General features: G+C 36.8%; 1 protein-coding gene across 1 annotated transcript in view; it reads left to right on the top strand.

The window, feature by feature from the left end:
• Positions 1–1,873: 1,873 nt before the first annotated feature.
• Positions 1,874–27,028, top strand: part of LOC150093812 (ankyrin repeat and SOCS box protein 1-like) — a 113,560-nt gene continuing 88,405 nt past the window's right edge. The window contains exon 1 of the mRNA XM_090412613.1: positions 1,874–2,433. Coding sequence (XP_090268739.1) covers positions 2,232–2,433 — 202 coding nt within the window. The 5' untranslated portion in view covers positions 1,874–2,231. The remainder of the gene's footprint in view (positions 2,434–27,028) is intronic.

Below are 27,028 nucleotides of genomic sequence, written 5' to 3'. Positions count from 1 at the left end.
ATCACTATCGTTAGTCATGTCTCGAAACTAACGGTAGTGATGGAAGTGAAAGAAAACCTCAAGCGCGAAATAGAACATATACTACGAAAAGAACTTCAGATACAGGGAATACCAAAAGAAATGACAGACGATTTAAACTCCGCAGTGCAATTCATTGAAACCGACATCGGCATTCCAGCCATAACCGCGGACTTCACCTCTGTTAATCGAGGACCACAAAATAATAGAGACCCCCTCACCAATTACAGCTCATTTACTAGCAAAAGTCTTCGAGACCGCATTCTAGCAACAAGCAATAAAACAATGCCGACAACATCGATCCTAACTGACATGCAGCTCCCAACTCCAATCTATATATCTCAACACTGGATCCCATACTTTAAAAATATTTTATACCAGGCAAAGAAAAAAAAAAGACAAAAAAAAAAAAACTACGCGTTTCCGTGGACTAAAGATGCGTAGGTATTTATGAGAGAGGATGAAACATTCGAGTTTATATAATTGCAATGGAATCCGAATTAAGCAGTCTACCAATATACTCTACCCATCCTTAAGAGCAAGATTTAAAATGATTTCTAAAAACTATAGCATGGAAATTTCAAATCTGGGAAAGCATACCCAGTCAGAAAATATAAATTTCAAAGGCTTTGACTCTGAACAAATCGACAGACAACGCTTCCACAAATAAGGACTTCACCATCATAGATGCAAACAGTGGTGCACCGAGAGGGAGGGGGTAAAAGGGCCCTGGATCCCCCCAGAAGTAAATGGAAAACAAAATATTAGAAAAATTTCCAAAAATCTTTTCCTAATTAAAATTCATTTTTTTATTTATGTTGTGTCCTGTCTTCTATTTCTATACTACTTTTGAATTAGCGATCTTTGTAGATGCTCAGTCATAGGTCGTATGCGATGCGTAGTGTGTTGAAATCATCTACTCAACTCGGGCCTGCTCCAAGATTAAATCCTGAGTGCGCTACTGTATGCAAACCTAAGACGTATAAAATAACACTGGTTTACATTGATAACACTGCTCAAACAAACCTTGACAGCATAGACGTACTTATCCACCGAAGTTGAATGGTGCTGGAGAAAGATAATGAAAATTAGTTGGACAGAAAAGAAAAGTAATGACTAGAGGAATCTTAAGTCTACCTTTCGTGTGGCCTAGCGCAGAGGTTGCAAGCGCCACTGCCACTTCCACTGAGCTACACAGGCCTCGTTTGTATAATAATAATAATAATAATAATAATAATAATAATAATAATAATAATAATAATAATAATAATAATAATAATAATAATAATAATAATAATAATAATAATAATAATAATAATAATAATAATAATAATAATAATAATAATAATAATAATAATAATAATAATAATAATAATAATAATAATAATAATAATAATTCAGTCCCCAAAAGTTAGATAGGGTTAAAAAACGGCCTTGCCTACTCCCTATATGGGAACAAAAAGGCGTTAGCTGATTTATTATTATTATTATTATTATTAAGATATGTGTATTATTTATTCCCGTAAGCTCTCTGGTCAACTTTCCTTACGAAACTTCCATAGTTTCTACATTCGGCTTGGAAATCTAATATCTGACATATAATTTTGCATCGCTGAATTGAAGCCTTTTGGCTCTTTATTTTAGTAAAATATATGTATATTTTAGATCATAAAGCACATATTCAGTCTTTACACATGTATGTTTCAAAGCATAACAGTTATCTTATTCGTAGTCTAGACTTTCCTCGTACGTTTTAATTTACAATCAACGATCATTTTACAAACTGCCGTTATTATTATCAAGGTCAATTAAGCTCCTCAGTAAGCAATGCAAATACGTTAAAGAATTTATTGCTAGCTACTAATCTAAAATCATTATCCAATTTTCGTTAAAAATATGTAACTGCCAGAAATTAGTCCGTTCTGGCTGTCGAAATTTATTTTAATCCATGAAGTGGAGGGAGGGGATGTTATTCTTAAAACGCTTTTGTTCAAACAGGTTCGCGAACTGAGCTTAGAAATTGAAGTGCCGGTAGTGCAGTGTTCCATCTGGTGTTTGGAAATCAAAGATGAAACGAAGTCTCCTTGCGGGATAACTGTTATATTTGTTATTTTTCTTGCAAGTGTTAAGTTGCAGGTCGAGGAGAATTGATTTTTATTATGTTTTATTATTATTTATACCTTGGATAAGAAGCTTTCGGTTTTATATATTGGATGGCGGAATTGGTTGTCCCCAGTTTAGTATTATCCCAGTTCATTATTGACCCTGAGGATGGAGACACTCGATTACATGTAGCAGCTTTCGAAGGGAATGGGCCACGCTTACAGGAGCTTCTTAGCGATCCAGATCTGTATCATGAAATTGACCGTAGAGTGCGGCCATATGGTGCTACTCCTTTGCGGATAGCAACTACCGGTAATGCGATTGGTTCTGTTTTAGTTAGGAACTAGTATTAAGTACGACACAGTCACTCTGGTAGCCGACTCATGTCACACTTGCTGCCGCACCGACTGTTACAATTACATCCGGTAATCAGAAACATTAATTATTAATACAAATATGGTAGTATTCGTTTAGTCAGCATGATAAAAGCAAAATACCAAATAAGTATTTATAATTGATTTGAAATACCTTTTATCCATATCTTTTCCAAAAGCGTTATAAAGATAATGATTTTTTTTTTTTTTTTTTTACAAAAGCAAGTTGCTGACTATTTAATTTCTCCAAATTAAGCAAAACGTAATTCAGGGAAGTGGAATATGGTTTTTAAATGGAGAAGCTTAAAGTGAACTTTACAAAATACAAATGCCAATATAAAGTTCATCCCATTTCTCCAATAAACAATGTCCCTTTACCCCAGTACAAAAAATAAATAAATAAAATAAAATAAATAAAGTTGCTTAATGCACCTATTATAAAAGTTCTTGAGGGCCTACAAAAATATTTTTTGTGTATATTCAGATAAGGGGAAAAATGTAGGCACACATTTTTAATTAAACTCCAGAGTGGAGAAAGACATACCATAAAACATTGATTGTTAACTCGAATTTCGATAAACGTTTGTCATTAATGTATTATCTACAAAAATATTCATCCCAATTTCTTGTAACCCCTCTTAATTATAAACCAGGAAATACAATGTAAATTGCCATTGAAATCATGGTATTCCAACTGATTCAGTGCAGTGCTTTTTGATAATATGCCAATAAAGGAAATCTGTCAGCATTTCCTTCATGGTATCCTTGTCATTTATTGTGCATTTATATATAAATATATACACAAAAGTAATAATTTTTAAGAAATAAAAAAAAAAAAAACTATTTTGCCATAGAAACCAGTCCTGAATGTTATTATTATTATTCAAGCCTCCATGGAGTCAAAAGACTCATCACGGAGGTCTTCCTAGGAAACACAAAGTCTATCAAGACTCATCGTGGGAGGTCCTTTCTAGGAAACACAAAGTCATCATACCACTCCTTAAACTCATTGACCGTTCTCGCTCTCACCATTCCATGGTTCAACCACCCTCCATGCAAAGAAACCACTCCTCACCCTGTTACTCACAGCTTCCTTTCATACCTTCCAGGAATGGCCCCTTGTCATCACTACTTCCTGCTGTTCAACCAAGCGAAAGAACTCTGCAGCATCAACCCTGTAACCACCTCTCAACAGTTTAAAAGTCTCAATCATATCACCTCTCCTTCTATCCAGCAAACTTTACAGTCCACATTCTCTCAGCCGATCCTCATAACTAACATTGTGCAGTCCTAAAACCATCTTTGTTATCCGCCTTTGTATCCTTTCCAGAAATCCTGAGGACCAAGTCTAGCTTATTCAAATCCTCTTGCAGGGCTACTACATCTGCACTATTACTAATAACTAATATCAATTTAAAAATGTTATTTTATTTTGTGTATGTGTGTGTATTTATATTTTGATCCTATGCCATATGCTTAGGAATCAAAATATTTATATATTATGTATTTTATATTTATATATTTGTGATTGTCTGTGGAAATACTAGTGGTGGTGGTCGGCGATAACTGACGTTGGTGTAGTTGCGGTCAGTTGGTGGATTGTGAGTGGTGGAGACAGAGTTGTAGAGTAGATTCCCTCCCTCGATGAGTCTTTGGACTTCCTGGAGGTGACAAATAATAATAATAATATTTTATAATATATAATTTTATATTTTTCTGTAGGTGTTTGTTTTATATATCTAAGATATACCATGTCACACCACCAACATTGAAGTTATATGTAGAAAATTCTAGTTGGAATGGAGGATTCACACTTGGATTTAATTGGCCTTCTGTGATGAGTCTTCTGACTCCACCAACACCTAGAAATTATCATAATCATACAACATGTTGTAATTATTTCTTCCATTCTCTTGAAGTTAACTTCTCCATTATTCTTTCATTCTATTTCATGCCACTGTATAAAATACATGTTTTTTTTTTTTTTTTTTAATACATTTTTTTCCTAAACTGTTTGAGTGGAATTCATGAAAATGTTAGCTATCAGTCTGAATTATTTTGCACCAGCACTTACCAGATAAACTATTGACTCTACCCTCAACAGGAATCTCATTTTAGTTTACTGTTTTTGAATGGGTTAGTATGCTAACAGACTCCCAAAGTATCATTTTGTAATCATATTATAAAATATAATTTTAACCATATTATGGTAATGGACATGAGGACTAGATTTTTTGCTTGCAGGGCAGTGAATGGGTTACAAGAGGCATTTGTGTGAATGACTTCAAAGAGAAGTATGTTGTGTGAACAATGATTAGTATAGGCTTTCTGCAGTGAAGTTTCTTAATTCCATGGAGATGCCTGAAATAATCATAATAAAAATTGGATATTTTGTCACCCATTAACAACTTAATGTTCATCTTACATGCTTGTGTAGACCCACACCATGCAGTTTTTCGAAACCAGATCTGATAGAATAGATTGATTAATCCCTATTCCTGTAATGTCCTATATCTGTGTATTGCATGTGTTCTTCTGGTCAGTTTGCTGTTTTGTAGTATGAAAAACCCTGCCATCTCCATATGAGATTGGCTAACTCACTTTCAGATGAAAATCCCTGATAAAGGTTTCAAACAGAGACAGGATTCAAACCCAGGTCTTTCTAACCAAAGAGCATTATCAACACTGACTGAGTTACAGAGGCTTTAGTTAGTTCGGTTTATTATTATTATTATTATTATTCAGGCCTCCAAGGAGTCAAAAGACTCATCGAGGGAGGTCCTTCCTAAGACATAAAGTCTGTCAAGACTCATCGAGGGGAGGTCCCCCCCCCTGAGAAACACAAAGTCTATCATACGACTCTTTAAACTCACTGACCCTTCTCGCTCCCACCACTCCATCAGGCAATGCATTCCACGGCTCAACCACCCTCCACACAACGAAACCACTCCTTACCCTCTTGCTCACAGTTTCCTTTCGTAACTTCCAGGGATGGTCTCTTGTCATCACTCCTTCCCGCTGATCAACCAAGCGAAAGAACTCCCCAGTGTCAACCCTGTAACCACCTCTCAACAGTTTAAAAGTCTCAATCATATCACCTCTCCTTCTTCTATCCACCAAACTCTGCAGTCCACATTCTCTCAGCCGATCCTCATAACTATCCTTGTACAGTCCTGAAACCATCTTTGTCATCCGTCTTTGTATCCTTTCCACAGTTAATTTATCCCCTTCAAATCCTGGGGACCAAATCTGAGAACAATAGTCCAAGTGTGGTCTGATCAGAGACATACAACGGAATGATAACCCTCTTATCTCTGCAGGTCAGTGTCCTTCTCATAATAGCAGCAATCGTCTGTGTTACCTTCACCACCTTTGCAATATGTCCCCTAAACTTCAGGTTTCTATCAATCATCAACCCCAGATCTCTTGTCTCCCCTACTTCCTCCAGTATAACTCCTCCCATAGAGTATGCAGCATCCCATCGATGTTTCCCAAACCTCAAGACCTTACATTTTGCTGCATTAAACTGAACCCCCATTCATTTGCCCATCTATCTAGCTTATTTAAATCCTCTTGCAGGGCTACCACATCTGCACTATTACTAATAATCCTTCCCAGCTTCGCATCATCCGCAAACAACTGAATATCCCCCTGCAATCCACTGGCTATGTCATTGATATAAAGGTTAAACAATATAGGTCCTAGTACTGAGCCCTGTGGGACCCCACTTGTAACCCTCTGCCTCCTGGAAACTGCTCCACCATACACAACTCTCTGATACCTATCAGACAGCCAATCCTGAATCCATTTGACCAATCTGACATCCAGACCCATGTGCTGCAACTTAAATATCAGCTTATCATGTGGCACCCTGTCAAATGCCTTCGCCAAGTCTAAGAAAATTGCAGTATATGCCTTTCCCTCATCTAATGTTCTTGTAACTTTATTATAAAAGGCTAGCATATTGCTAAAACAAGAGCGTCCTTTCACAAATCCATGTTGATTCTCACAGATAACATTACCCTCATCTGCCCAATGCTGTATACGGTCCCTCACTACTTTCTCCAAGATCTTAACAACTACTGATGACACACAGACTGGCCTATAATTAGACACTTCCAGTCTGTTACCACCCTTATGCAATGGCACTATCTTACCTTCCTTCCATTCCCTGGGCACCTTTGCTAAAGTCAGACTTTCATTGAAAAGCCAGGTTAAAGGCACTGTCAATTCCCTAGCACATTCTCTCAAAACTCGTGGTGAAATACCATCCAGTCCCACAGCTTTAGTGACATCCAGAGTACTCAGTATCTGAAACACACTCTCCTCCTGTACCTCCAGACCTCGAACCAGTCCTATCTCTCTAGCATTAAAACTGACTCCTCTAGGATGAAATACTCCAATAAAGTGTTCATTGAACAATTCCACTATGTCCTCTGCATCAGTCACTCTATTCCCATTTTTATCCCACAATATCATTCTTCCACAGTCATTTCTCCTCCTACTGGCCATAGCTAAAAAATTCCCTAGGATTTTCTTTGGATCTTAGGGCCAATCTCCTCTCATATTCCAGTTTCGCTTTCCTTACCACACTAGTCACTCTTCTGGCCTGTGTCTTATATTCCTCATGCAGCTCTTCACCTGTCTCCTTATATCTCTTCCATAGCCTCTTTTTCGCATGCAATTCCTGTTTAATATTGTTTGTCATCCACTTTACTCCAAATTTCGTCCTCTTCACTCGTGGTATACAACTTACCATTGCTGATAACAAATATCCTTTCACAATTTCCCACACACTGGTGATATCCCGGCCTTCCAATTCCTCCCTCCATGAAACTTCCCGAAGTTGACGTCTAAGACTATAATCACCTGCCTTATAATTCCACATAATATTATTATTATTATTATTATTATTATTATTAAACAAGACCTCATGGAGTCAAAGACTCATCTAGGAGGTCCTTTTATCTCACACACATCTCATCATACCGGGTCTTAAACACATTCAAACTCCTTGCAGACACCACACTCTCAGGCAAGGCATTCCAATCATTCACAACTCTGCACGAAAAAAACCTGCCTCTCACTCCCCTACTCACACCCTCTTTATACAGTTTCCAGGCATGACCTCTGGTTCTCCCCTGATCTCCCACTATTCTCTGTAGAACTTCTCCACCATTGATCCTATAACAACCCCTTACCAACTTGTAGGTCTCTATCATATCTCCCCTCTTCCTTCTCTCCACTAGACTCTGCAAATTACATCTTTTCAATCTTTCCTCATACTCGACATTCCAGAGGTCAGAAACTACCTTAGTCAGTCGCCTTTGGACCCTTTCCAACATCTCTTCATCCTTCTGAAAACCAGGTGACCAAATCTGGGCACAATAGTCCATGTGTGGCCTAATCAAAGCCTTATACAATGGAACAAGAATCTCCCTACTTCTACACGTCAGTGTCCTCCTCATCATTCCCAGAAGTCTTTGTGTTGTCTTCACAATTTTGGCGATGTGTCCCCTAAATTTTAGATCCTTATCCACTATCACTCCCAGATCTCTTATTTCCTCTACTTCCAACAATATATTCTTACCAAGCATAAATTCTGCATCCCATCTTTGTTTTCCAAATTTTAAAACCTTACATTTTGCAACATTGAACTCACATCCCCATTTGCTTGCCCAATCACTCAATTTATTCAAGTCTTCTTGCAAGACCACAACATCTTCACTACTCTTTATAGTTCGTCCCAACTTTGCATCATCTGCAAACAACTGAATATCTCCATCCAAATCTTTGCCAACATCATTAATATACAAGTTAAATAGTAATGGCCCTAAAACAGATCCCTGAGGCACTCCACTAGTGACTTTCCTTTTCCTGGATATTGCACCCCCATACACAACTTGTTGATACCTATCAGATAGCCAGTCTCCAATCCAATGCACTAATCTAATATCCAACCCCATCTGCTCTAGTTTGACTGTCAACTTATCATGAGGTACTCTATCAAAAGCTTTTGCAAAATCCAAATATATTACTGTGTATCCTTCTCCTCTGTCCAAGGAAGCAGTCACTTTATTGTAATAAGTAAGTAGATTACTAAAACACGACCTCCCTTTAGCAAATCCATGCTGTCCATCAAAGATTATACCATTGTTGTCAACCCAACTCTGGATCCTAGTTCTCACAAGCTTCTCCAACAACTTAACCACAACACCTGACACACAGATAGGCCTATAGTTTGATGCTTGAGTTCGATCACCTCCTTTATGAAGTGGCACAATCTTGCCCTCCTTCCACTCTTTAGGGATTTGACCAAGTGCAAGACTCGTATTAAAAAAATATGTCAAGGCAGGTGTCAACTCTCTGGCACATTCCTTCAGAATACGCGGTGATATATTATCAAGTCCCACAGCCTTATTTACATCTAGTTTACTCAACTCCCCAAACACCTCTTCCTCACTTACAGTCAGTCTCTCCTCCCCATCATCAACTGCTCTTAATCTCTCCATGAAGTCACATTCACAAGATTGAAAGATCTTTATGAACTGTTCATTAAGTATCTCCACCACACATTCTGCAACAGCTGTCTTTATACCATTTCCTCCAATCAATGTCATCCTTCCATAATCATTCTTTCTTTTGCTGGCTACATATCGAAAGAACTCCCTAGGATTCTTTTTAGCTTCATTAGCTAACTGCTGTTCATACCTCTCTTTAGCTACTCTCACCAACCAAGTCACTCTCCTTGCCTGGTCTTTGTAGAACTCATGAAATTGGTTATTTCCACTTCTCTTATGCTGCCTCCACAATGCCCTTTTTCTCTGTATTGCATGCTTAATCTCTTTATTCATCCATCTCACACCTAACTTATTTAACCTTCTCACCCGTGGTATACATTTAGACATTGCATCCACTAAATATTTTTTGAAAATCCTCCAAGCTGCATTGATCTCTTTTCCAGCTAACTCCTCATTCCATGCTACACCTGCAAGCTGTCTCCTGAGCTCTTCATAATCATCCCCCTTGTAGTTCCACATATACCCTTTTTTCACTGGGGTCCTTGCACTGCTGGCAACCACCCAAGTAATCACCTCATGGTCACTTTCACCAATTTGTGGATGATTTGATACTTCATTGATAATTACATCCTCCGATGAGATGACCAAATCCAAGACCCTTAATCCTCTTGTGCCCTCTGTTACATACTGTCTGAGGTAGTTATCCCTCAAAAACTCAAGAAACTCATTTTCTTTACTTCCAGTTGCTATCTCTTCATTCCAGTCTATATTGCCATAATTAAAATCACCCATAATGATCACCCTTTTCTTATTTGCTTGGCTTATTTGACTATACATTTCACTATCACCACCATCCACATTACCAGGTCTATAACAACATCCCACCAAGTATTTGATTCTATTCACCTCTATCTCACACCATACTGCCTCAAAACCACTGGCCCCATTTCCCTCTTGCATCTCTACCTTGTATGGACATAACTCTTTCTCTATCATCAATAGCACTCCCCCTCCCTTTTTACCCCTTCTATCCTCACGAAACACATCATACCTTTCCATCTCTATTCCTGTCAGGATGTCATCCTCATCTAACCATGTCTCACTTATTCCGACAATCTCTGGGTGCACAGACGCACAGACGCATAAGTTCCCGTCTCTTTGATACTCCTGCATGTCTATTCATTTTCCAAGTCAACACCATATGGTCACTCTCTCCAACTGGTGGGAGAGACGTCAATTCAGTTATTATCAACTCTTCTGATGCTATAACCAAATCCAAAACTTTTGAACCTCTTGTTCCATGTTACATGTTGCCTAAGACATTTGTTACATGTTGTTAACCTCTGTTACATGTTGCCTAAGACATTTGTCCCTCAAGAATTCTAGAAATTCCATTCCCCTATTGCTACATGCATCTTCCTCTCTCCAATTTATACTACTGAAGTTAAAATCTCCCATAACAATCATTCTTCTTGCACTTGCCAAACTTAGCTGTCTAAACATCTCCTGGTCCCCATCCTCTGTGCTCCTGGGTCTGTAGCAACACCCCACTAAATATCCTGTCTTGCCTACCTCTACCTCACACCATACGCTCTCAAAATCATTTGTCTCACTTCCTTCCAAATTCTCCTCTCTTCGAGGACTTTTTATTATTATTAAATTCTTGTTTAAGAATTTATTAAATTATGTTCAAGAGTTTCAGTTGAAATCATAAAGCTCATAAAGATTCCTCTCGTCATCACAAGAATTGAACTCAGGTCTTTTCCAATCAAAGAGTGCAATGTCCCATTATTCTTAAAATTGCATTACAGTGGTTGATTTGGATTTATGGCCAAAGCAACTCAGGCTGTGACGTGAATGTATTGTCTGTTAATTGTGTGGGTTTAATAGCTGTGCAGGCTGAAAAATCTGAGTTTGAGAGGAAAGTTATGGAGGCTCTGTATGACATAAGTAGGGAAATAAACGTCAACTGCATTCTCAATGCTGACCTTGTAGCAGTGTTTCCCAACGTTTTTTGGATCATGCCCCACCTCAATGCCTCAAAGATTTTGATGATCCTCCCCCCCCCTAGCATAATAGTCAGCCAAATTCTGAAAAAGTATAATATAAATATGCACTTTAAATAAAAAAGGAACATAGGTAAAACTGTTTATAATTTGAATTTCTTCAATGAATATAAATTTTATATTACATGTTGTATATTATAAAACATAAATTGAACTGCACTCGGGAAAATAAAATCCAAGTTAATGCGATTCTTGAGCTTGATGTCTGCTACAAAGAGTTTTTATTTGAGGTACTAATTTAGTCATTTTCAATCTCAAATCCCCATGGTTTGTGATATCCAGATGATTTCTTTCTTTCAGTAGCAAGTCATTTACACAGCACTAAAGCCACATTCAACTAAATATGATGACGGGAAGGGCAACAGTATGTTTTTTTGCAAAACTAGTTGAATTTTGGTATTTTATTTCTGTCTCATCAGAAAGCCATACCTTTGTTCCTTTTATGTTGAATAAAGTTCTAATAAACTCATCATTTTGCTTTTCTGAGAGTTCTTCTTGATGCTGTATTTATGTTGACTGCTGTACTAATGATGTCAGCTTTTTTTCTTGGAAAGTCAGGTTGCAACATTAACAATTTATTGCTGACAGTGGTGAGTTTTTTGAAGTTATGAATACAAAATCATTTTCTAATTGCCCCCCAAAATATTCAAATTGCCCCATTGTGGGGCATATGTCCCACGTTGGGAAACACTGCCTTATAGAATTGATTATATATATTTAAAAATGTTAAAATGCTGACTTTAACTTTTTTTTTTTTTAAAGGAAAATTGTCAGATTAAATATTGAAATAGAAAATCAAATAAGAATGATGATGGGAAGGCAGTCGAATAAACATATATAGAACAAGAAAAAAATTATCCCAAAGTACTTGCCTATGATATAAGATAACACATTCAAATCAATTTTAATATATGAATCAGAGAAGCTGGGTTAGAAATAAAGCACTCGATTAAATGCTGGTGACTACAGATATATTAGCAATGTCATCAAGATAGAACCATATTAAAAATAAAGATTTCAGAAAATAATATGACATATTTGTTCAAGAATGCACAAGCATAACTAATCAAAGATGGTATAGTCAGTTAAACAGATGAGAAGGGGGAGAATATGAAAGATTAGCAAAATAAGTATATTGAAGCATGGCAGGAAGTAAACTAAGATACAGGTGAGTTGATACATTTATGAGCACTTTAGGAGATCAAAATATAAGAGCTGATCAAATCAGATCTCACAAATAATGACTACTTCAGTTTCAATCAATAATTTTCTTTAATAAATTTAGTTTAATCCTTTATCCAAGTGTGAGCAAACAAAGTTTGCGCTTGAAAACATCTTCAGGACTGGGGTAAGGTAGTATACAACAGCAGGCAACTCGTAGCAAAGGTGGACCAAGCTAACATCACTCCTATCTCAGTATCTCCCATAATGCAAAACACATCTCCTTGTGGATATGTATAATGTTATGCATTAAGGGAAGGGCCTACCCAGACTAGTTTTGACCTTTATTGAGGTCTCTTCAGTGGGAGCCAGGCCCAGAAGTGGAGATACCAGGCAGAAGCAATGGCGAGGTCATCTTTACCTATAGGAGTTGCCAAAAGGTGTGCCACCTTTTCATTAAATTACTCTGGATTTAGAGAAAGATGTCGAAAGTTTATTTTTCATTTCACATCTGGGCCTGACCATTTCACGTGTGTGTGAATGCTTGACGGTTTAACTAGAACTTAGTCTCCCATTTAAACTTTAATTACAGTTAATTGTCATGTTCCGTTGTATTAGAAATGCAATGCTTTTGTTGTCTTCCTGTTTTATATATTTTTATGCTGTTACACCTGACGAAGTCGGCTTTCCAACGAAACTAGTCGTGATCTATTAAAGTTTTGATTTTAAATCCTTGGCGTTCAGTCATTAAATATTTAACAATATATATATATATATATATATATATATATATATATATATATATATATATTGATTTATCACTACAGTTATAGGGAAGTAAGCAATTCCTTAAAGAGCGATGTTTTAGCAATTTATTTACATATTATAATCATGTGATAGATGTATTGAACAAATATACAGCCAGATTTTGCAAAGTCCTTTGACAGAGGGTCATATAATAGGTTGTTCTTCATCACTTATTTTAATGGTATTATAATGCCAAAAAAAAAGTACTAAATTATAAAAGGATGTTTATTAACTAGCTTATATTTTGTCAGATTTCAAACCAACATTTTCAGAGCAAAACAACATGTTACAGTTTACATACAACAATAAGTGAAACAATTCAGATTGTAACAGACACAAGATCTAAAGTCCTAATTTCGTACTCTCTAATGTTGTATAAAAGAAGTTATTACGATTGCATTGGATTTGATCTGAAGATGACGACTACCTCCATTTATGGCTGATTAATCCAACCATACTTGATAAAGTTCGTAAAATGCTTCATAACCATTGCTGACTCTAAAAATAGTCTCTCTAAAGCAGTGGTGCACCCAGGATTTAATCTTGGGGGGGGGGGGGCGAGTTAAACAGATAAAAATATTTTTAATACAATTAATTTGCATTAAAAATATTTTTATCTGTTCAACTAAAATTCGTTAAATTTCATTCATTCAATAAAATTCATTAGGTGATTATAAAAATTTATTTAAAGAATAAAATCCAGTTTTCTTTTCTTTTTACAAAGCTCTTGAATTATTTCAGTCGTGGTTACATTAATCTCTCTCTGTGTGTATTGTATATAGCAAAGCCAGTCCGTTCAATCATGATTGTGTTATGGTAGATCATAAATAGGTTTTTAAAAGGCATAAGTTAGAAAATGACCTTTCACTGACGCATGTTGTTACCGGAAGCATTGCAAATATTTTTAATAAGTTATAGATGTTAGAATATATCATTTTGTCACACTTTGAAACTGCATCAATGGCATTTTTGCATGGAGCTATTGCAAACGGTTTTTCAAATTTATATACCACATTTTGTGGTATATTTTTCAAAAAATATACCACAACTTGAATTCGGCATTCAAAATTGCTGGATTTGTATAAGGCAAATCTTCTTCTTCCATATATAAGGCAAATCACCGGCATAAAATTCACACAACTGACGAAAATCTGACATTGCACTTGCTGTTGGAGCATCTTTTCCATTTGATAGAAGAGAAAAAAAGATATTTCAAAATGTTGCAGTGCCGAGTGAAACTTTCATGAAGTTGAGTCAATATTTGGTTAATAAATGGAATGAAATAGTTCTCCTGAAATACTCTTCTACAGAATCGGCTGGAACATTGGACCTTAATGTTTGTTTTGATGAAGTCCTTCGCTTTTTAATGTCAATATTAAAATTATTGGCTTTTATACATGCTTCATCGTAAATATCTTTAAATGAAGAATCTGGTGTTTCACGAACGGTATTTAATTGAGCCACAACATTGTCAACAAAATTTAGGGCAATTAAGAGGTCACTGTCAGATTTTTTGCATTATTTTAGACAATGGTAAGGTGCACGCAAATATTTTTTGCAAGCTAAATAAAGATATTATAAATCTTAAAAGATGTTAATATTATAATACTATAGACAACAAGGACATCCTGTCTTTTAGGGGTATTGAAGAACTTGCGTACCTTTTCAATTATGCCAATGCAATTTCTTATTTGTCACAGATATAGCATTTCCAAGTGCCAAATTCAAACTATGTGATGCACAATGAACATATAAAGCTTGTCAATATTATTATTACATAACATCTCCAGGTAGTCCAAAGACATATCGAGGAAGGGCACCCACTCTACAATTCTCAGTCTTCACCAACCACAACCAATCATCATCTACACCAATGCTGTCTACCGCTGACCACTATCACTAGTATTTTCATACTAGTGTCTGTGAAAATGTACACTAGTATTTTTACAGACAATCACAAACATCCATGCCCACAGTGGGATTCGAACTCGCAGCCTTTTGGCTGGAGAGTCAGCCAACCAAAATTAAACAAATAAATAAAATGATATAATTATGTTGCTATTTACTTTTAATGAGATGGATGAGCTTCTCGACCTTGCAGAGTTGCTGGATATCTGGCTCAATATTGGTCAACTTCAGTCGAAGATTGGCACACACATTAAGACGGATTGTGTATTTTGTCTTTATTTGAAGGAGCGATGAAAGTCGTTTCTCGCAAAGATAGGTTGTAGAAAAACTGCATGACAATTTTCGAATAATTCGGGAAATTCACTTCTCACTGAAGGCGAATCGAGCTAAACCACAATCACGGAATTGCATTTCAAGCCCACTGTCACTTGAAAGCCCAATTAGCTGCTCTTTTTTTCGATAATGAAAGGTCATTCTCGTGACTACAAGCCTGAAATGGATCGTGAAATCACAGAAATTTCTTATGAAAAGTTATTCAGAAAATGTTTCCAAATTCTGTTTCAGAGTTTTAAGGTGGACACAAACCCTTTCTCAGTGGTTAAATTCTAAACTAATAAGTTTCGGGGCCCTATACAAAATAACCAATTGTATTTTACCTTTTGAATACTATCCGGGGAAGCTCCAAACCTCCCCGTCCCTTTCATCACGCGTTGATAAGCAGGCTACTGTTGATATTGACTTTATATACACATTCAAAACTGTAAACAGTTGTTGAATAATAACACAATAATGTAGGCATAATTACTGTAAAGGAAGAAAAGTCGCAAAACAGAAAAATGTTCCTACAAACTAACCAATTGTATTTACCTTTGAATGCGATCCACTGGTCGAGTGTCCAGCAAGTCAGCAAATCTTTCCTTTTGTTAACCGTATTAATATTATCCCATTACAACTGATGGGAATTCTGTGTTTCTGTGGATTCATTACAGAACTCTCTCTTCAGAAACTACACACAAACTGTCATTACAAACTCGTTTTGTATTATCACTGTCATTGGAGATATTTTTCCGTTTAAAGAAGGTACCAATGTACTTATCCATAATTGAAACACCGTACTACTCGCATATAACTCTTACCCCTGATTTTACTTTTTGAAAAAAGAAATTAAAAAGTTTCGCATATACTTTGCAAATGAAAAAAGCTGAATCACATTCAGAGCAGGGCGATAGTAACTTGCTCCAGCAGTGAATAACACGACCTCCCCCAATAGCAACTATATTGCATTTATTATGTCAGTGAATAAGGTATAAGCAGCCTGTGTAATATATTCCTCAACAAATAGTGCAATTAGAGACAACTGGGATAAAAACAACACTAATTAATAAATCACGTCCACTCATACAGAAACTATGCTGTATATATAGACTCAAGTAAAACCATATGTTTCACCAGCAAACATAGTAGCTAACTAAAAACTATTATTATTAATTAGATTATTATTATTAAACAAGACCTCATGGAGTCAAAGACTCATCTGGGAGGTCCTTTTATCTCACACACACATCTCATCATACCGAGCCTTAAACACACTCAAACTCCTTGCAGACACCGTACTCTCAGGCAAGGCATTCCAATCATTCACAACTCTGCACAAAAAAAACCTGCCTCTCACTCCCCTACTCACACCCTCTTTATACAGTTTCCAGGGATAACCTCTGGTTCTCTCCTGATCTCCCGCTATTCTCTGTAGAACTTCTCCACCATTGATCTTATAACAACCCCTTACCAACTTCTAGGTCTCTATCATATCTCCCCTCTTCCTTCTCTCCACTAGACTCTGCAAATTACAACTTCTCAATCTTTCCTCATACTCAACATTCCAGAGGTCAGAAACTACCATAGTCAGTCGCCTTTGGACCCTTTCCAACATCTCCTCATCCTTCTGAAAACCCGGTGACCAAATCTGGGCACAATAGTCCATGTGTGGCCTAATCAAAGCCTTATACAATGGAACAAGAATCTCCCTACTTCTACACGTCAGTGCCCTCTGCATCATTCCCAGAAGTCTTTGTGTTGTCTTCACAATTTTGGCGATGTGACCCCTAAATTTTAGATCCTTATCCACTATCGCCCCCAGATTTCTTATTTCCTCTACTTCCAACAATATATTCTCACCAAGCATAAATTCTGCATCCCATCTTTGTTTTCCAAATTTTAAAACCTTACATTTTGCAACATTGAACTCACATCCTCATTTGCTTGCGCAATCACTCAATTTATTCAAGTCTTCTTGCAAGGCCACAACATCTTCACTACTCGGATGAAAAGCCAAATGGCTATTTTTTTCTGGCAAGGTTGATAAGTTAAGGGGATAAAAATCCCTTATTGTTTTTCAGCCAGTAAGCGAAACTAAGATCTGAACATTTCATGCCGACAAACTGTCGGCAGATCCAAGCGTACGTGACCACTTGGTAGTGCCACACCAGGGCAACTCGTTGCAAAGGTGGAGCAAGTTCCCTCACTATTCTTGATATTTTCTCATAATGTAAAAACACACAGCTCCTAGGAGATGTAGTACTGTTTTACATTATGAGGAGAGGTCACTACCTAGACCGGTTTCAACCTTTTTTGAGGTCTCATCAGTGAGTAGCTAGACCTAGAATATCAGAGTTTAAGTGAAAAGAACTTGCATACTTTTGCTATACGGTTGCCAGAAAGGTGTGTGTCACTATATTATATTATAACTAAGATGAAAAGCCAAATGACTATTTTTTTCTGGCGAGGTTGATACTACATCTCCTAGGAGCTGTGTGTTTTTACATTATGAGAAAATATCAAGAATAGTGAGGGAGCTTGCTCCACCTTTGCAACGAGTTGCCCTGGTGTGGCACTACCAAGTGGTCACGTACGCTTGGATCTGCCGACAGTTCGTCGGCATGAAATGTTCAGATCGTAGTTTTCGATCTTAGTTTCGCTTACTGGCTGAAAAACAATAAGGGATTTTTATCCCCTTAACTTATCTTCACTACTCTTTATGGTTCATCCCAACTTTGCATCATCTGCAAACAACTGAATATCTCCATCCAAATCTTTGCCAATATCATTAATATGCAAGTTAAATAGTAATGGCCCTAAAACAGACCCCTGAGGCACTCCACTAGTGACTTTCCTTTTCCTGGATATCGCACCCCCATACACAACTTGTTGATACCTATCAGATAGCCAGTCTCCAATCCAATGCACTAATCTAATATCCAACCCCCATCTGCTCTAGTTTGACTGTCAACTTATCATGAGGTACTCTATCAAAAGCTTTTGCGAAATCCAAGTATATTACTGTGTATCCTTCTCCTCTATCCAAGGAAGCAGTCACTTTATTGTAATAAGTAAGTAGATTACTAAAACATGACCTCCCTTTAGCAAATCCATGCTATCCATCAAAGATTATACCATTGTTGTCAACCCAACTCTGGATCCTAGTTCTCACAAGCTTCTCCAACAACTTAACCACAACACCTGACACAGAGATAGGCCTATAGTTTGATGCTTGAGTTCGATCACCTCCTTTATGAAGTGGCACAATCTTGCCCTCCTTCCACTCTTTAGGGATTTGACCAAGTGCAAGACTCGTATTAAAAAAATATGTGAAGGCAGGTGTCAACTCTCTGGCACATTCCTTCAGAATACGCAGTGATATATTATCAAGTCCCACAGCCTTATTTATATCTAGTTTACTCAACTCCCCAAACACCTCTTGCTCACTTACAGTCAGTCTCTCCTCCCCATCATCAACTGCTCTCAATCTCTCCATGAAGTCACATTCACAAGATTGAAAGATCTTTATGAACTGCTCATTAAGTATCTCCACCACACATTCTGCATCAGCTGTCTTTATACCATTTCCTCCAATCAATGTCATCCTTCCATAATCATTCTTTCTTTTGCTGGCTACATATCGAAATAACAACTTAGGATTCTTTTTGGCCTCATTAGCTAAATGCTGTTCATACCTTTCTTTAGCTACTCTCACCAACCAAGTCACCCTCCTTGTCTGGTCTTTGTAGACCTCATGAATTGGTTACTTCCACTTCTCTTATGCTGCCTCCACAATGCCCTTTTTTTCTGTATCGCATGCTTAATCTCTTTATTCATCCATCTCACACCTACCTTATTTAACCTTCTCACCCGTGGTATACATTTAGACATTGCATCTACTAAATAGTTTTTGAAAATCCCCCAAGCTGCATTGATCTCTTTTCCAGCTAACTCCTCATTCCATGCTACACCTGCAAGCTGTCTCCTGAGCTCTTCATAATCACCCCCTTTGTAGTTCCACATATACCCTTTTTTCACAGGGGTCCTTGCACCGCTGGCAACCACCCAGGTAATCATCTCATGGTCACTTTCACCAATTGGTGGATGATTTGACACCTCATTTATAATTACATCCTCCTATGAGATGACCAAATCCAAGACCCTTAATCCTCGTGTGCCCTCTGTTACATGCTGTCTGAGGTAGTTATCCCTCAAAAACTCAAGGAACTCATTTTCTTTACTTCCAGTTGCTATCTCTTCATTCCAGTCTATATTGCCATAATTAAAATCACCCATAATGATCACCCTTTTCTTATTTGCTTGGCTTATTTGACTATACTATACATTTCACTATCACCACCATCCACATTACCAGGTCTATAACAACATCCCACCAAGTATTTGATTCTATTCACCTCTATCTCACACCATACTGCCTCAAAACCACTGGCCCTATTTCCCTCTTGCATCTCTACCTTGTATGGACATAACTCTTTCTCTATCATCAATTGCACTATCCACCTCCCTTTTTATCCCTTCTATCCTCACGAAACACATCATACCTCACGAAACACATCATACCTTTAACACATCATAGATTATGTGAGTTCGCTCGGCAGCAATAAAATTCAACTGTTAAAATTCGCAAACGTGTTAAAACTAAGAAATATATATATATTAGTGAATGCTGTTATGGCAATTTCACATATTATTGGAATTTGATTGGAGAGAGTTAGGATTTCAACTCAATTGTCAGCTTGCTTTTTGCGTGATTTCCGAAAAATATATAAATAATGGAGTTAACTCACAACACATTTTGTCTAAGTGTTACTTAGCACTTCTGAAGATATATTGAGCCTTGGTTGAAGGAGGAAAACCTTCAACAATCATTATCATCATCATGCGTAACAAGGATTTAGGCCTAGCATGACCTGTTCCGGCCTTATAAGTCATTGTTGAATCGTTTGAGGACGTCCTGGTTTTCTTTTTCTTAATGGCTTGTATTTTAAGGCTTGTTTTGGTAATCTTTCTGTTTTCATTCTTTGGACGTGTTCCATCTATTTATGCTTATATTTTTAAATTTTTTCTATTACTGGTTTAATTCTTTCATAATTTCTTCATTTCTTTTGTGATCGAATAGGGTATACTTCACAGTTTTTCTCATAAACTTCATTTCTGCTGTTGTTAATCTTTGTTTGTCTTTTTGTTTTATTGTCCAGATTTCGCTTCCATACATTAAGACTGGTAGGGTTAATGTATTGTATACTTTTTGTCTGGTTTGTTTTTGAACTAGGTTTGGTTTAAATATAGAGTTAATTACTCCTGTTATTTTTAAATATTTTGCAATTTTTATGTTTATATCTTTTTCATTTTCATAAGTGATCATACATCCTACGTAGTTAAATGAATTCACCTGTTCTAAGATTTTGTTATTTTATTTATTATTTTTATTATTATTCAGGCCTCCATGGAGTCAAAAGACTCTTCGTGGGAGTTCCTTCCTAAGAGCATAAAGTCTGTCAAGACTCATCGAGGGGAGGTTCCCCTTAAGAAACACAAAGTCTATCATACCACTGCTTAAACTCATTGACCGTTCTCGCCCTCACCACTTTATCAGGCAATGCATTCCATGGCTCAACCACCCTCCATGCAAAGAAACCACTCCTCACCCTCTTGCTCACAGTTTCCTTTTGTAACTTCCAGGGATGGCCTCTTGTCATCACTCCTTCCTGCTGTTCAACCAAATGAAAGAACTCCCCAGTGTCAACCCTGTAACCACCTCTCAACAGTTTAAAAGTCTCAATCATATCACCTCTCATTCTTCTATCAACCAAACTCTGCAGTCCACATTCCCTCAGCCGATTCTCATAACTATCCTTGTACAGTCCTGAGACCATCTTTGTCATCTGTCTTTGTATCTTTTCCACAGTTAATTTATCCCCTTCAAATCCTGGGGACCAAATCTGTGAACAATAATCCAAGTGTGGTCTGATCAGAGACTTATACAACGGAATGATAACCCTCTTATCTCTGCAGGTCAGTGTCCTTCTCATAATAGCAGCAATCCTCTGTGTTACCTTCACCACCTTTGCAATATGTCCCCTAAACTTCAGGTTTCTATCAATCATCAACCCCAGATCTCTTGTCTCCCCAACTTCCTCCAGTATAACTCCTCCCATAGAATATGCATTATCTATTACTATTTTAGTTCTTGCTGGATCTTGTCCTTTAAAGGCCATAGTTTTTTATTTTTCTGTTGATATTATCATACCATAATCTTTGTATATCTCATTTAGATCTGAAATAGCTTTCTGTAAGTTTTCTTCAGAATTTGTAATTATTATTTGGTCGTCGGTAAAGAGGAGAGTGTTTAAGTTTACTGTAGGAGAAAGTTTAATTCCTTGATGTAAATTTTTATTCCATTTTATTATTATTTCATTTAAGTAGATATTAAACAGAGTTGCTGAGAGGGGACATCCCTGTCAGATCCCTTGGTTTATCTCTCTCGTATATGATAGCTCATGATTTAATCTTATTTGTATTTGATTATTTTCATATATATTTGTGATAGCTTTTAGGATATTATTTGATATTTGTCTTTCTTTTAATATGTTAAATAATGTTTCTTTTAACTTTGTCAAATGCTTTTTCAAAGTCAATAAATGCAATATGTGTTTCTAAATTGTATTCTCTTCTTTTCTCTATTATTAATTTTAAGCAAAAGGCTGGGTCTATACATGATCGTCGTTTTTTAAATCCATTCTGTACTTCTAAAATAAAGTTTTCATAATATTTCATTAGTTTGCTATTTAAGATTCTGAGAATTTTAGAAGGATGAAGAGATGTTGGAAAGGGTCCAAAGTTGACTAAGGTAGTTTCTGACCTCTGGAATGTCAAGTATGAGGAAAGATTGAGAAGATGTAATTTGCAGAGTCTGGTGCAGAGAAGGAAGAGGGGAGATATGATAGAGACCTACAAGTTGGTAAGAGGTTGTTATAAGATCAATGGTGGAGAAGTTCTACAGAGAATAGTGGGAGATCAGGGGAGAACCAGAGCTCATCCCTGGAAACTGTATAAAGAGGGTGTGAGTAGGGGAGTGAGAGGCAGGTTTTTTCGTGCAGAGTTATGAATGATTGGAATGCCTTGCCTGAGAGTGCGGTGTCTGCAAGGAGTTTGAGTGTGTTTAAGAGAGTATGATGAGATGTGTGTGTAATAAAAGGACCTCCCAGATGAGTCTTTGACTCCATGAGGTCTTGGGGTAATAATAATAATATTTTATAACAGGAATTTAGTATACTGATACCTCTATAGTTTTTAGGGTCATCTTTATTACCTTTTTTAAGGATAGGAATCACAATTGCTTTTTTCCTTTCTATTGGGGGATACCACTTGAGTAAATTTTATTTAAAAATAATAAGAGTCTTTCTTTGAATCTTGTTCCTGCATATTTATTTATATAGTTCTGAACCTAGCTTATCTTCTCCAGTTGATTTTCCATTTCTTGTTTCTTTCAGGCTGATTTCTAATTCTTCTTTAGTTATTTCCTTTTCATTTTCGTTAATTGTTTGCCATTTGTCTTTTTTAAAATATTTGTCTGTCCACAGTTCTGTGTAGTAATTTAGAAATTCTTCTAATTTCACAGTGTTTAATTTTATGTTTTCTTTGGTATCTGCATTTAAGTGTTTCAAAATCTTATATACATTGGGTCTTATTTTATATAAATCATGTTCTAAATTAGAAACAAATTTGTTCCATGATTCTCTGTCTTTTTCTGACTTCTCTTTTAGCTATGGCTCTTATTCTTTTATATTCTATTTCATCTTCTAATCTTTTACTGCTTAACCATTTGTGATAGGCTTCTTTTTTCTTTTTGAATTATTTCTTTGATTATATCATCCCAGATTATTGAATTTTTTGGCCTTTCCTAAGCTTTCATTTGCTGCTGCATTTAGTATCGTTTTTATATTAAGCCATTCTATTTCTATTTCTTCAATTTGTTTTATTTTATCTAGATATTGGTCTAGATATCTAGACCTTCAACAATAAAAATCAATAAACAAGCAATTGGTTGAAATGTGGTCATGTGTCATGTTCACTTCAAAACTGACAAAACAGCAAGGGAAGGTGGAAGCAATAAAACCATATTGTTTTTCACTTCGCCCATCTTTTATTACTTGTCATTCTGCTGCTACAAATTAAAATAGTGGCAGAATGTTCATTCCATGAACATTATGCTGCTATTTTTTTTTTTTAAGTATTCATTTTATTATAATAATTTTTACTTATTCAATTTTAATTTGTTTTGTTTGATAATTAAAATATATAGATTTATTTGGTTAATTTAAGCCTGTGGACCACCTGTCCCATCGTTGCGGACCATCTGTGGTCCGCAGACCATAGGTTGAGAAACGCTGCTATAGGGTTCTCTCACCTGATGTGAACCCTAATTCATAAGTAGTATAGAAATAGAAGACATGACACAACATAAATAAAAAATGAATTTTAATTAGGAAAAGTATTTTGGAAAATTTTCTAGTGTTTTTTTAACTTTTTCTTTATTTGGGGGGGGGGTGGCTCCTTGGCCCCCTGGGTGTGCCACTGCTCTGAAGTGTTAATGACTTCTATATAGCACAGTTGTTTTCTTCCATCTAATCCTGTGTTGAAGGAGTGTCAAAAGTGTTCTGACATAAAAAAAATACATTTGATATTATTATGGCAATCAGGACTGGCAGACTACACTTTGGACACCCCATCACAGAGGATTAGATAGAAGGAAACCAGTGTGCTATATAGAAGTCGTTGCAGGTCAGGAAGAGAGTCTCTCTCTCTCTCTTTTTTCTCACACAGATCAGAGAGAGAGAGAGAGAGAGAGAGACTATTTTTAGTATCAGCAATGGCTATGAAGCATTGATCTATCAAAAATAACTTCTTTTCTATTACTATTATTACTATTATTACGGGCAACTCCAGGGAGTCATTAGACTCATCGAGGGAGGCCCCATCATATTCATCACAACTATTTGACATTCATACAGTATCTATCATACCTCGCCTTAAACTCATTCACTGTCACAGCATCCACCACAGACTCAGGGAGCGCATTCCACTCATTCACTACTCTAAAAGTAAAGAACCCAGCTCTAACACCTTTACTAACCACACTTTTGCCCAGTTTCCATGGATGTCCCCTAGTCCTCCCACAACCAGCCCTGTTCTCAAAAATATCTTCTGAATTAATTTTATAGAAACCCTTCAGTAATTTGAATGTCTCAATCATATCTCCCCTTCTCTGCCTATCAACCAATTTTTGCAACCCACAAACCCTCAACCTGTTCTCATACGGTTCATTCCACAGACCTGCTATCATCTTGGTCACTCGCCTCTGGATCCTCTCCACCTCCTCCCCATCAAGAAGAAACCTAGGTGACCAAATCTGAGCACAGTAGTCTAGATGGGGTCTTATCAAGGCTCGATACAGAGGAACAATAACCTGCTTGTCTCTGCTTGTCAACGTATTCTTCAGCAACCAAGTGATTTGATGAGCTGTTTTGGTCACTTTTGCAATGTGTCCCCTAAATTTCAATTCCTTATCTACCAACACTCCTAAATCTCGTGCCTCATCAATTTCCTGGAGCACGGTTCCACCAATGCAGTAAACTGCCGCCAATCTTTTCACCCCAAAATGCATAACCTTACATTTTGCCACATTAAACTGACATCCATTGTCCTTAGCCCAGACCTCCAATCTATCCAAATCATCCTGCAAAATTTTGACGTCATCTGCATTCACTATTGCCCTACCCAACTTCGCATCATCCGCAAACAAATGAACTGTTCCTCTCAGATCATTTCCTATATCATTTATGAACAAATTAAACAGCAGTGGTCCAAGAACAGATCCTTGTGGCACACCACTAGTCACAGGCCGTCTTGTGGACTCTACTCCCGAGTAAACCACTCTCTGATATCTCTCCGTCAACCACCCTCCTATCCATCTCACCAACCCTATGTCCATTCCCATATGCTGCAATTTACTGATTAGAATTCCATGTGGAATCCTGTCAAAGGCCTTGGCAAGGTCCAGTAGAATCACCGTAAACCCATTACCCTTATCCAGTTCAGCCATCACTGTGTTATAATACGTGAGCAAGTTACTGAGGCATGACCTACCCTTCACAAAACCATGCTGTCCTCGATACAGTATCCCATTTTCTTCTATCCAATCTTGTATTTTCCTCTTGACTATTTTCTCTAAGATCTTGACAATGATTCCTGATATGCTAATCGGTCGGTAATTTACTACAGCAGTCTTGGAACCACCTTTATGCAGTGGAACTATTTTCCCCTCTTTCCACCCGCTCGGGACTAACCCAGACCCGAGACTCAAATTAAACAAAATGGTCAAGGGTACTGACAATTCTTTAGCTGCTTCTCGTACAACACGAGCTGGTATACCATCCAATCCCACAGATGTATTGACATTGAGGTTATGCAATAGACTACTCACCTCCACTTCATTAACCGCAATTCCCGTATAATCTACTGGTTTATTCGTTTCTGCAATGTCACCACCTGGATGATATACTTTTGCAAAGTGCTCACTCAGTAACTCAACTATCTCAACTGATTCAGTTACCTCCCTACCATCGGCATTCTTTAAAATCAATCTGCCATGTACATTTTTCCTTTTACTTGCTACACATCTAAAAAACTGTTTAGGATTCTCTTTAGCCTGCATGGCCAATGTTCTTTCGTAATCCTTTTTTGCTTTTCTTACCACACTCGTCACCCTTCTGGAATGTGCTTTATACCGTTCATGCCTGCCGGTCACCCTTCTCCTTAAATTCCCTCCATAGTTGTTTCTTTTTTTGCAACTCAAGCTTAATGGTGTTATTCATCCATTTAACCCCTACTTGATTTATTATTCGGACTCTAGGTATACAGTCAGCCATTGCTTCATGCAAGCACTTCTTAACTACCTCCCATGCACTATCAACTTCTAGTCCTTGCAGTTGTACATGCCATGCACTTCTAGAGGACAGCAAATTAGGATTTTGGATCTTGTGTCCATTATAGTTTGAATTTGTTCACTTACTCATTGTCATATGTAAACTATATTGTTTTGCATGTTGTTTTGTGCTGAAGATGCTGGTTTGAAATACAGTAAAATATAAGCTACTTAATAAACATCCTTTTATAATTTACTATTGTTTTTGATCATTAAAATATGTTTTGAATAATATTCAATGCCTAAGCCTATCAGCAAGATTTATGATAGGGTGGTATTTAAATTACAGTTGATGATGTGGATGGAGTTATAAATGAGTTGAATAGGCAGTTGGCTGTCTAAGAGGTGTTAACAACAGGTTAGGTGTTATGGGAAGATAGTATTCTTAAAGAGTAAAGATTAGATTAGATTTCTGTTTTAGGTCGTCTAACAAATGTATTAAGTTATATCTTTAACTTATTAAATTGACTTACATTAAATTAACATAATAAATGATTAAATTTATATAAATATTGGAGATGTAACTAACATAACTTATTAATGCAGGGGAGGTATGAAAATGTTTGCACATTATGCAAATTTGGAGAGACTTATAGTGAATGAAACTGATGTTTCAGGAGAGGATAGTGAGCTACCAGTTTAGTTTTACTAAATGTAAGATTTTATTTTGATGGTAAGAAATATAGAATGTTGTGTATTTAATTGATAGTAGAGTATTGAAGGAGGTAGAAGAGATGAGAGACCAAG

The sequence above is a fragment of the Typopeltis vanoorti genome, chromosome 23, assembly GCF_054136105.1.
Source record: "Typopeltis vanoorti isolate ZY-2024b chromosome 23, IOZ_Tvanoo_1.0, whole genome shotgun sequence".
Taxonomy (NCBI): domain Eukaryota; kingdom Metazoa; phylum Arthropoda; class Arachnida; order Uropygi; family Thelyphonidae; genus Typopeltis; species Typopeltis vanoorti.
This window is presented reverse-complemented; position numbering and strand designations above follow the sequence as displayed.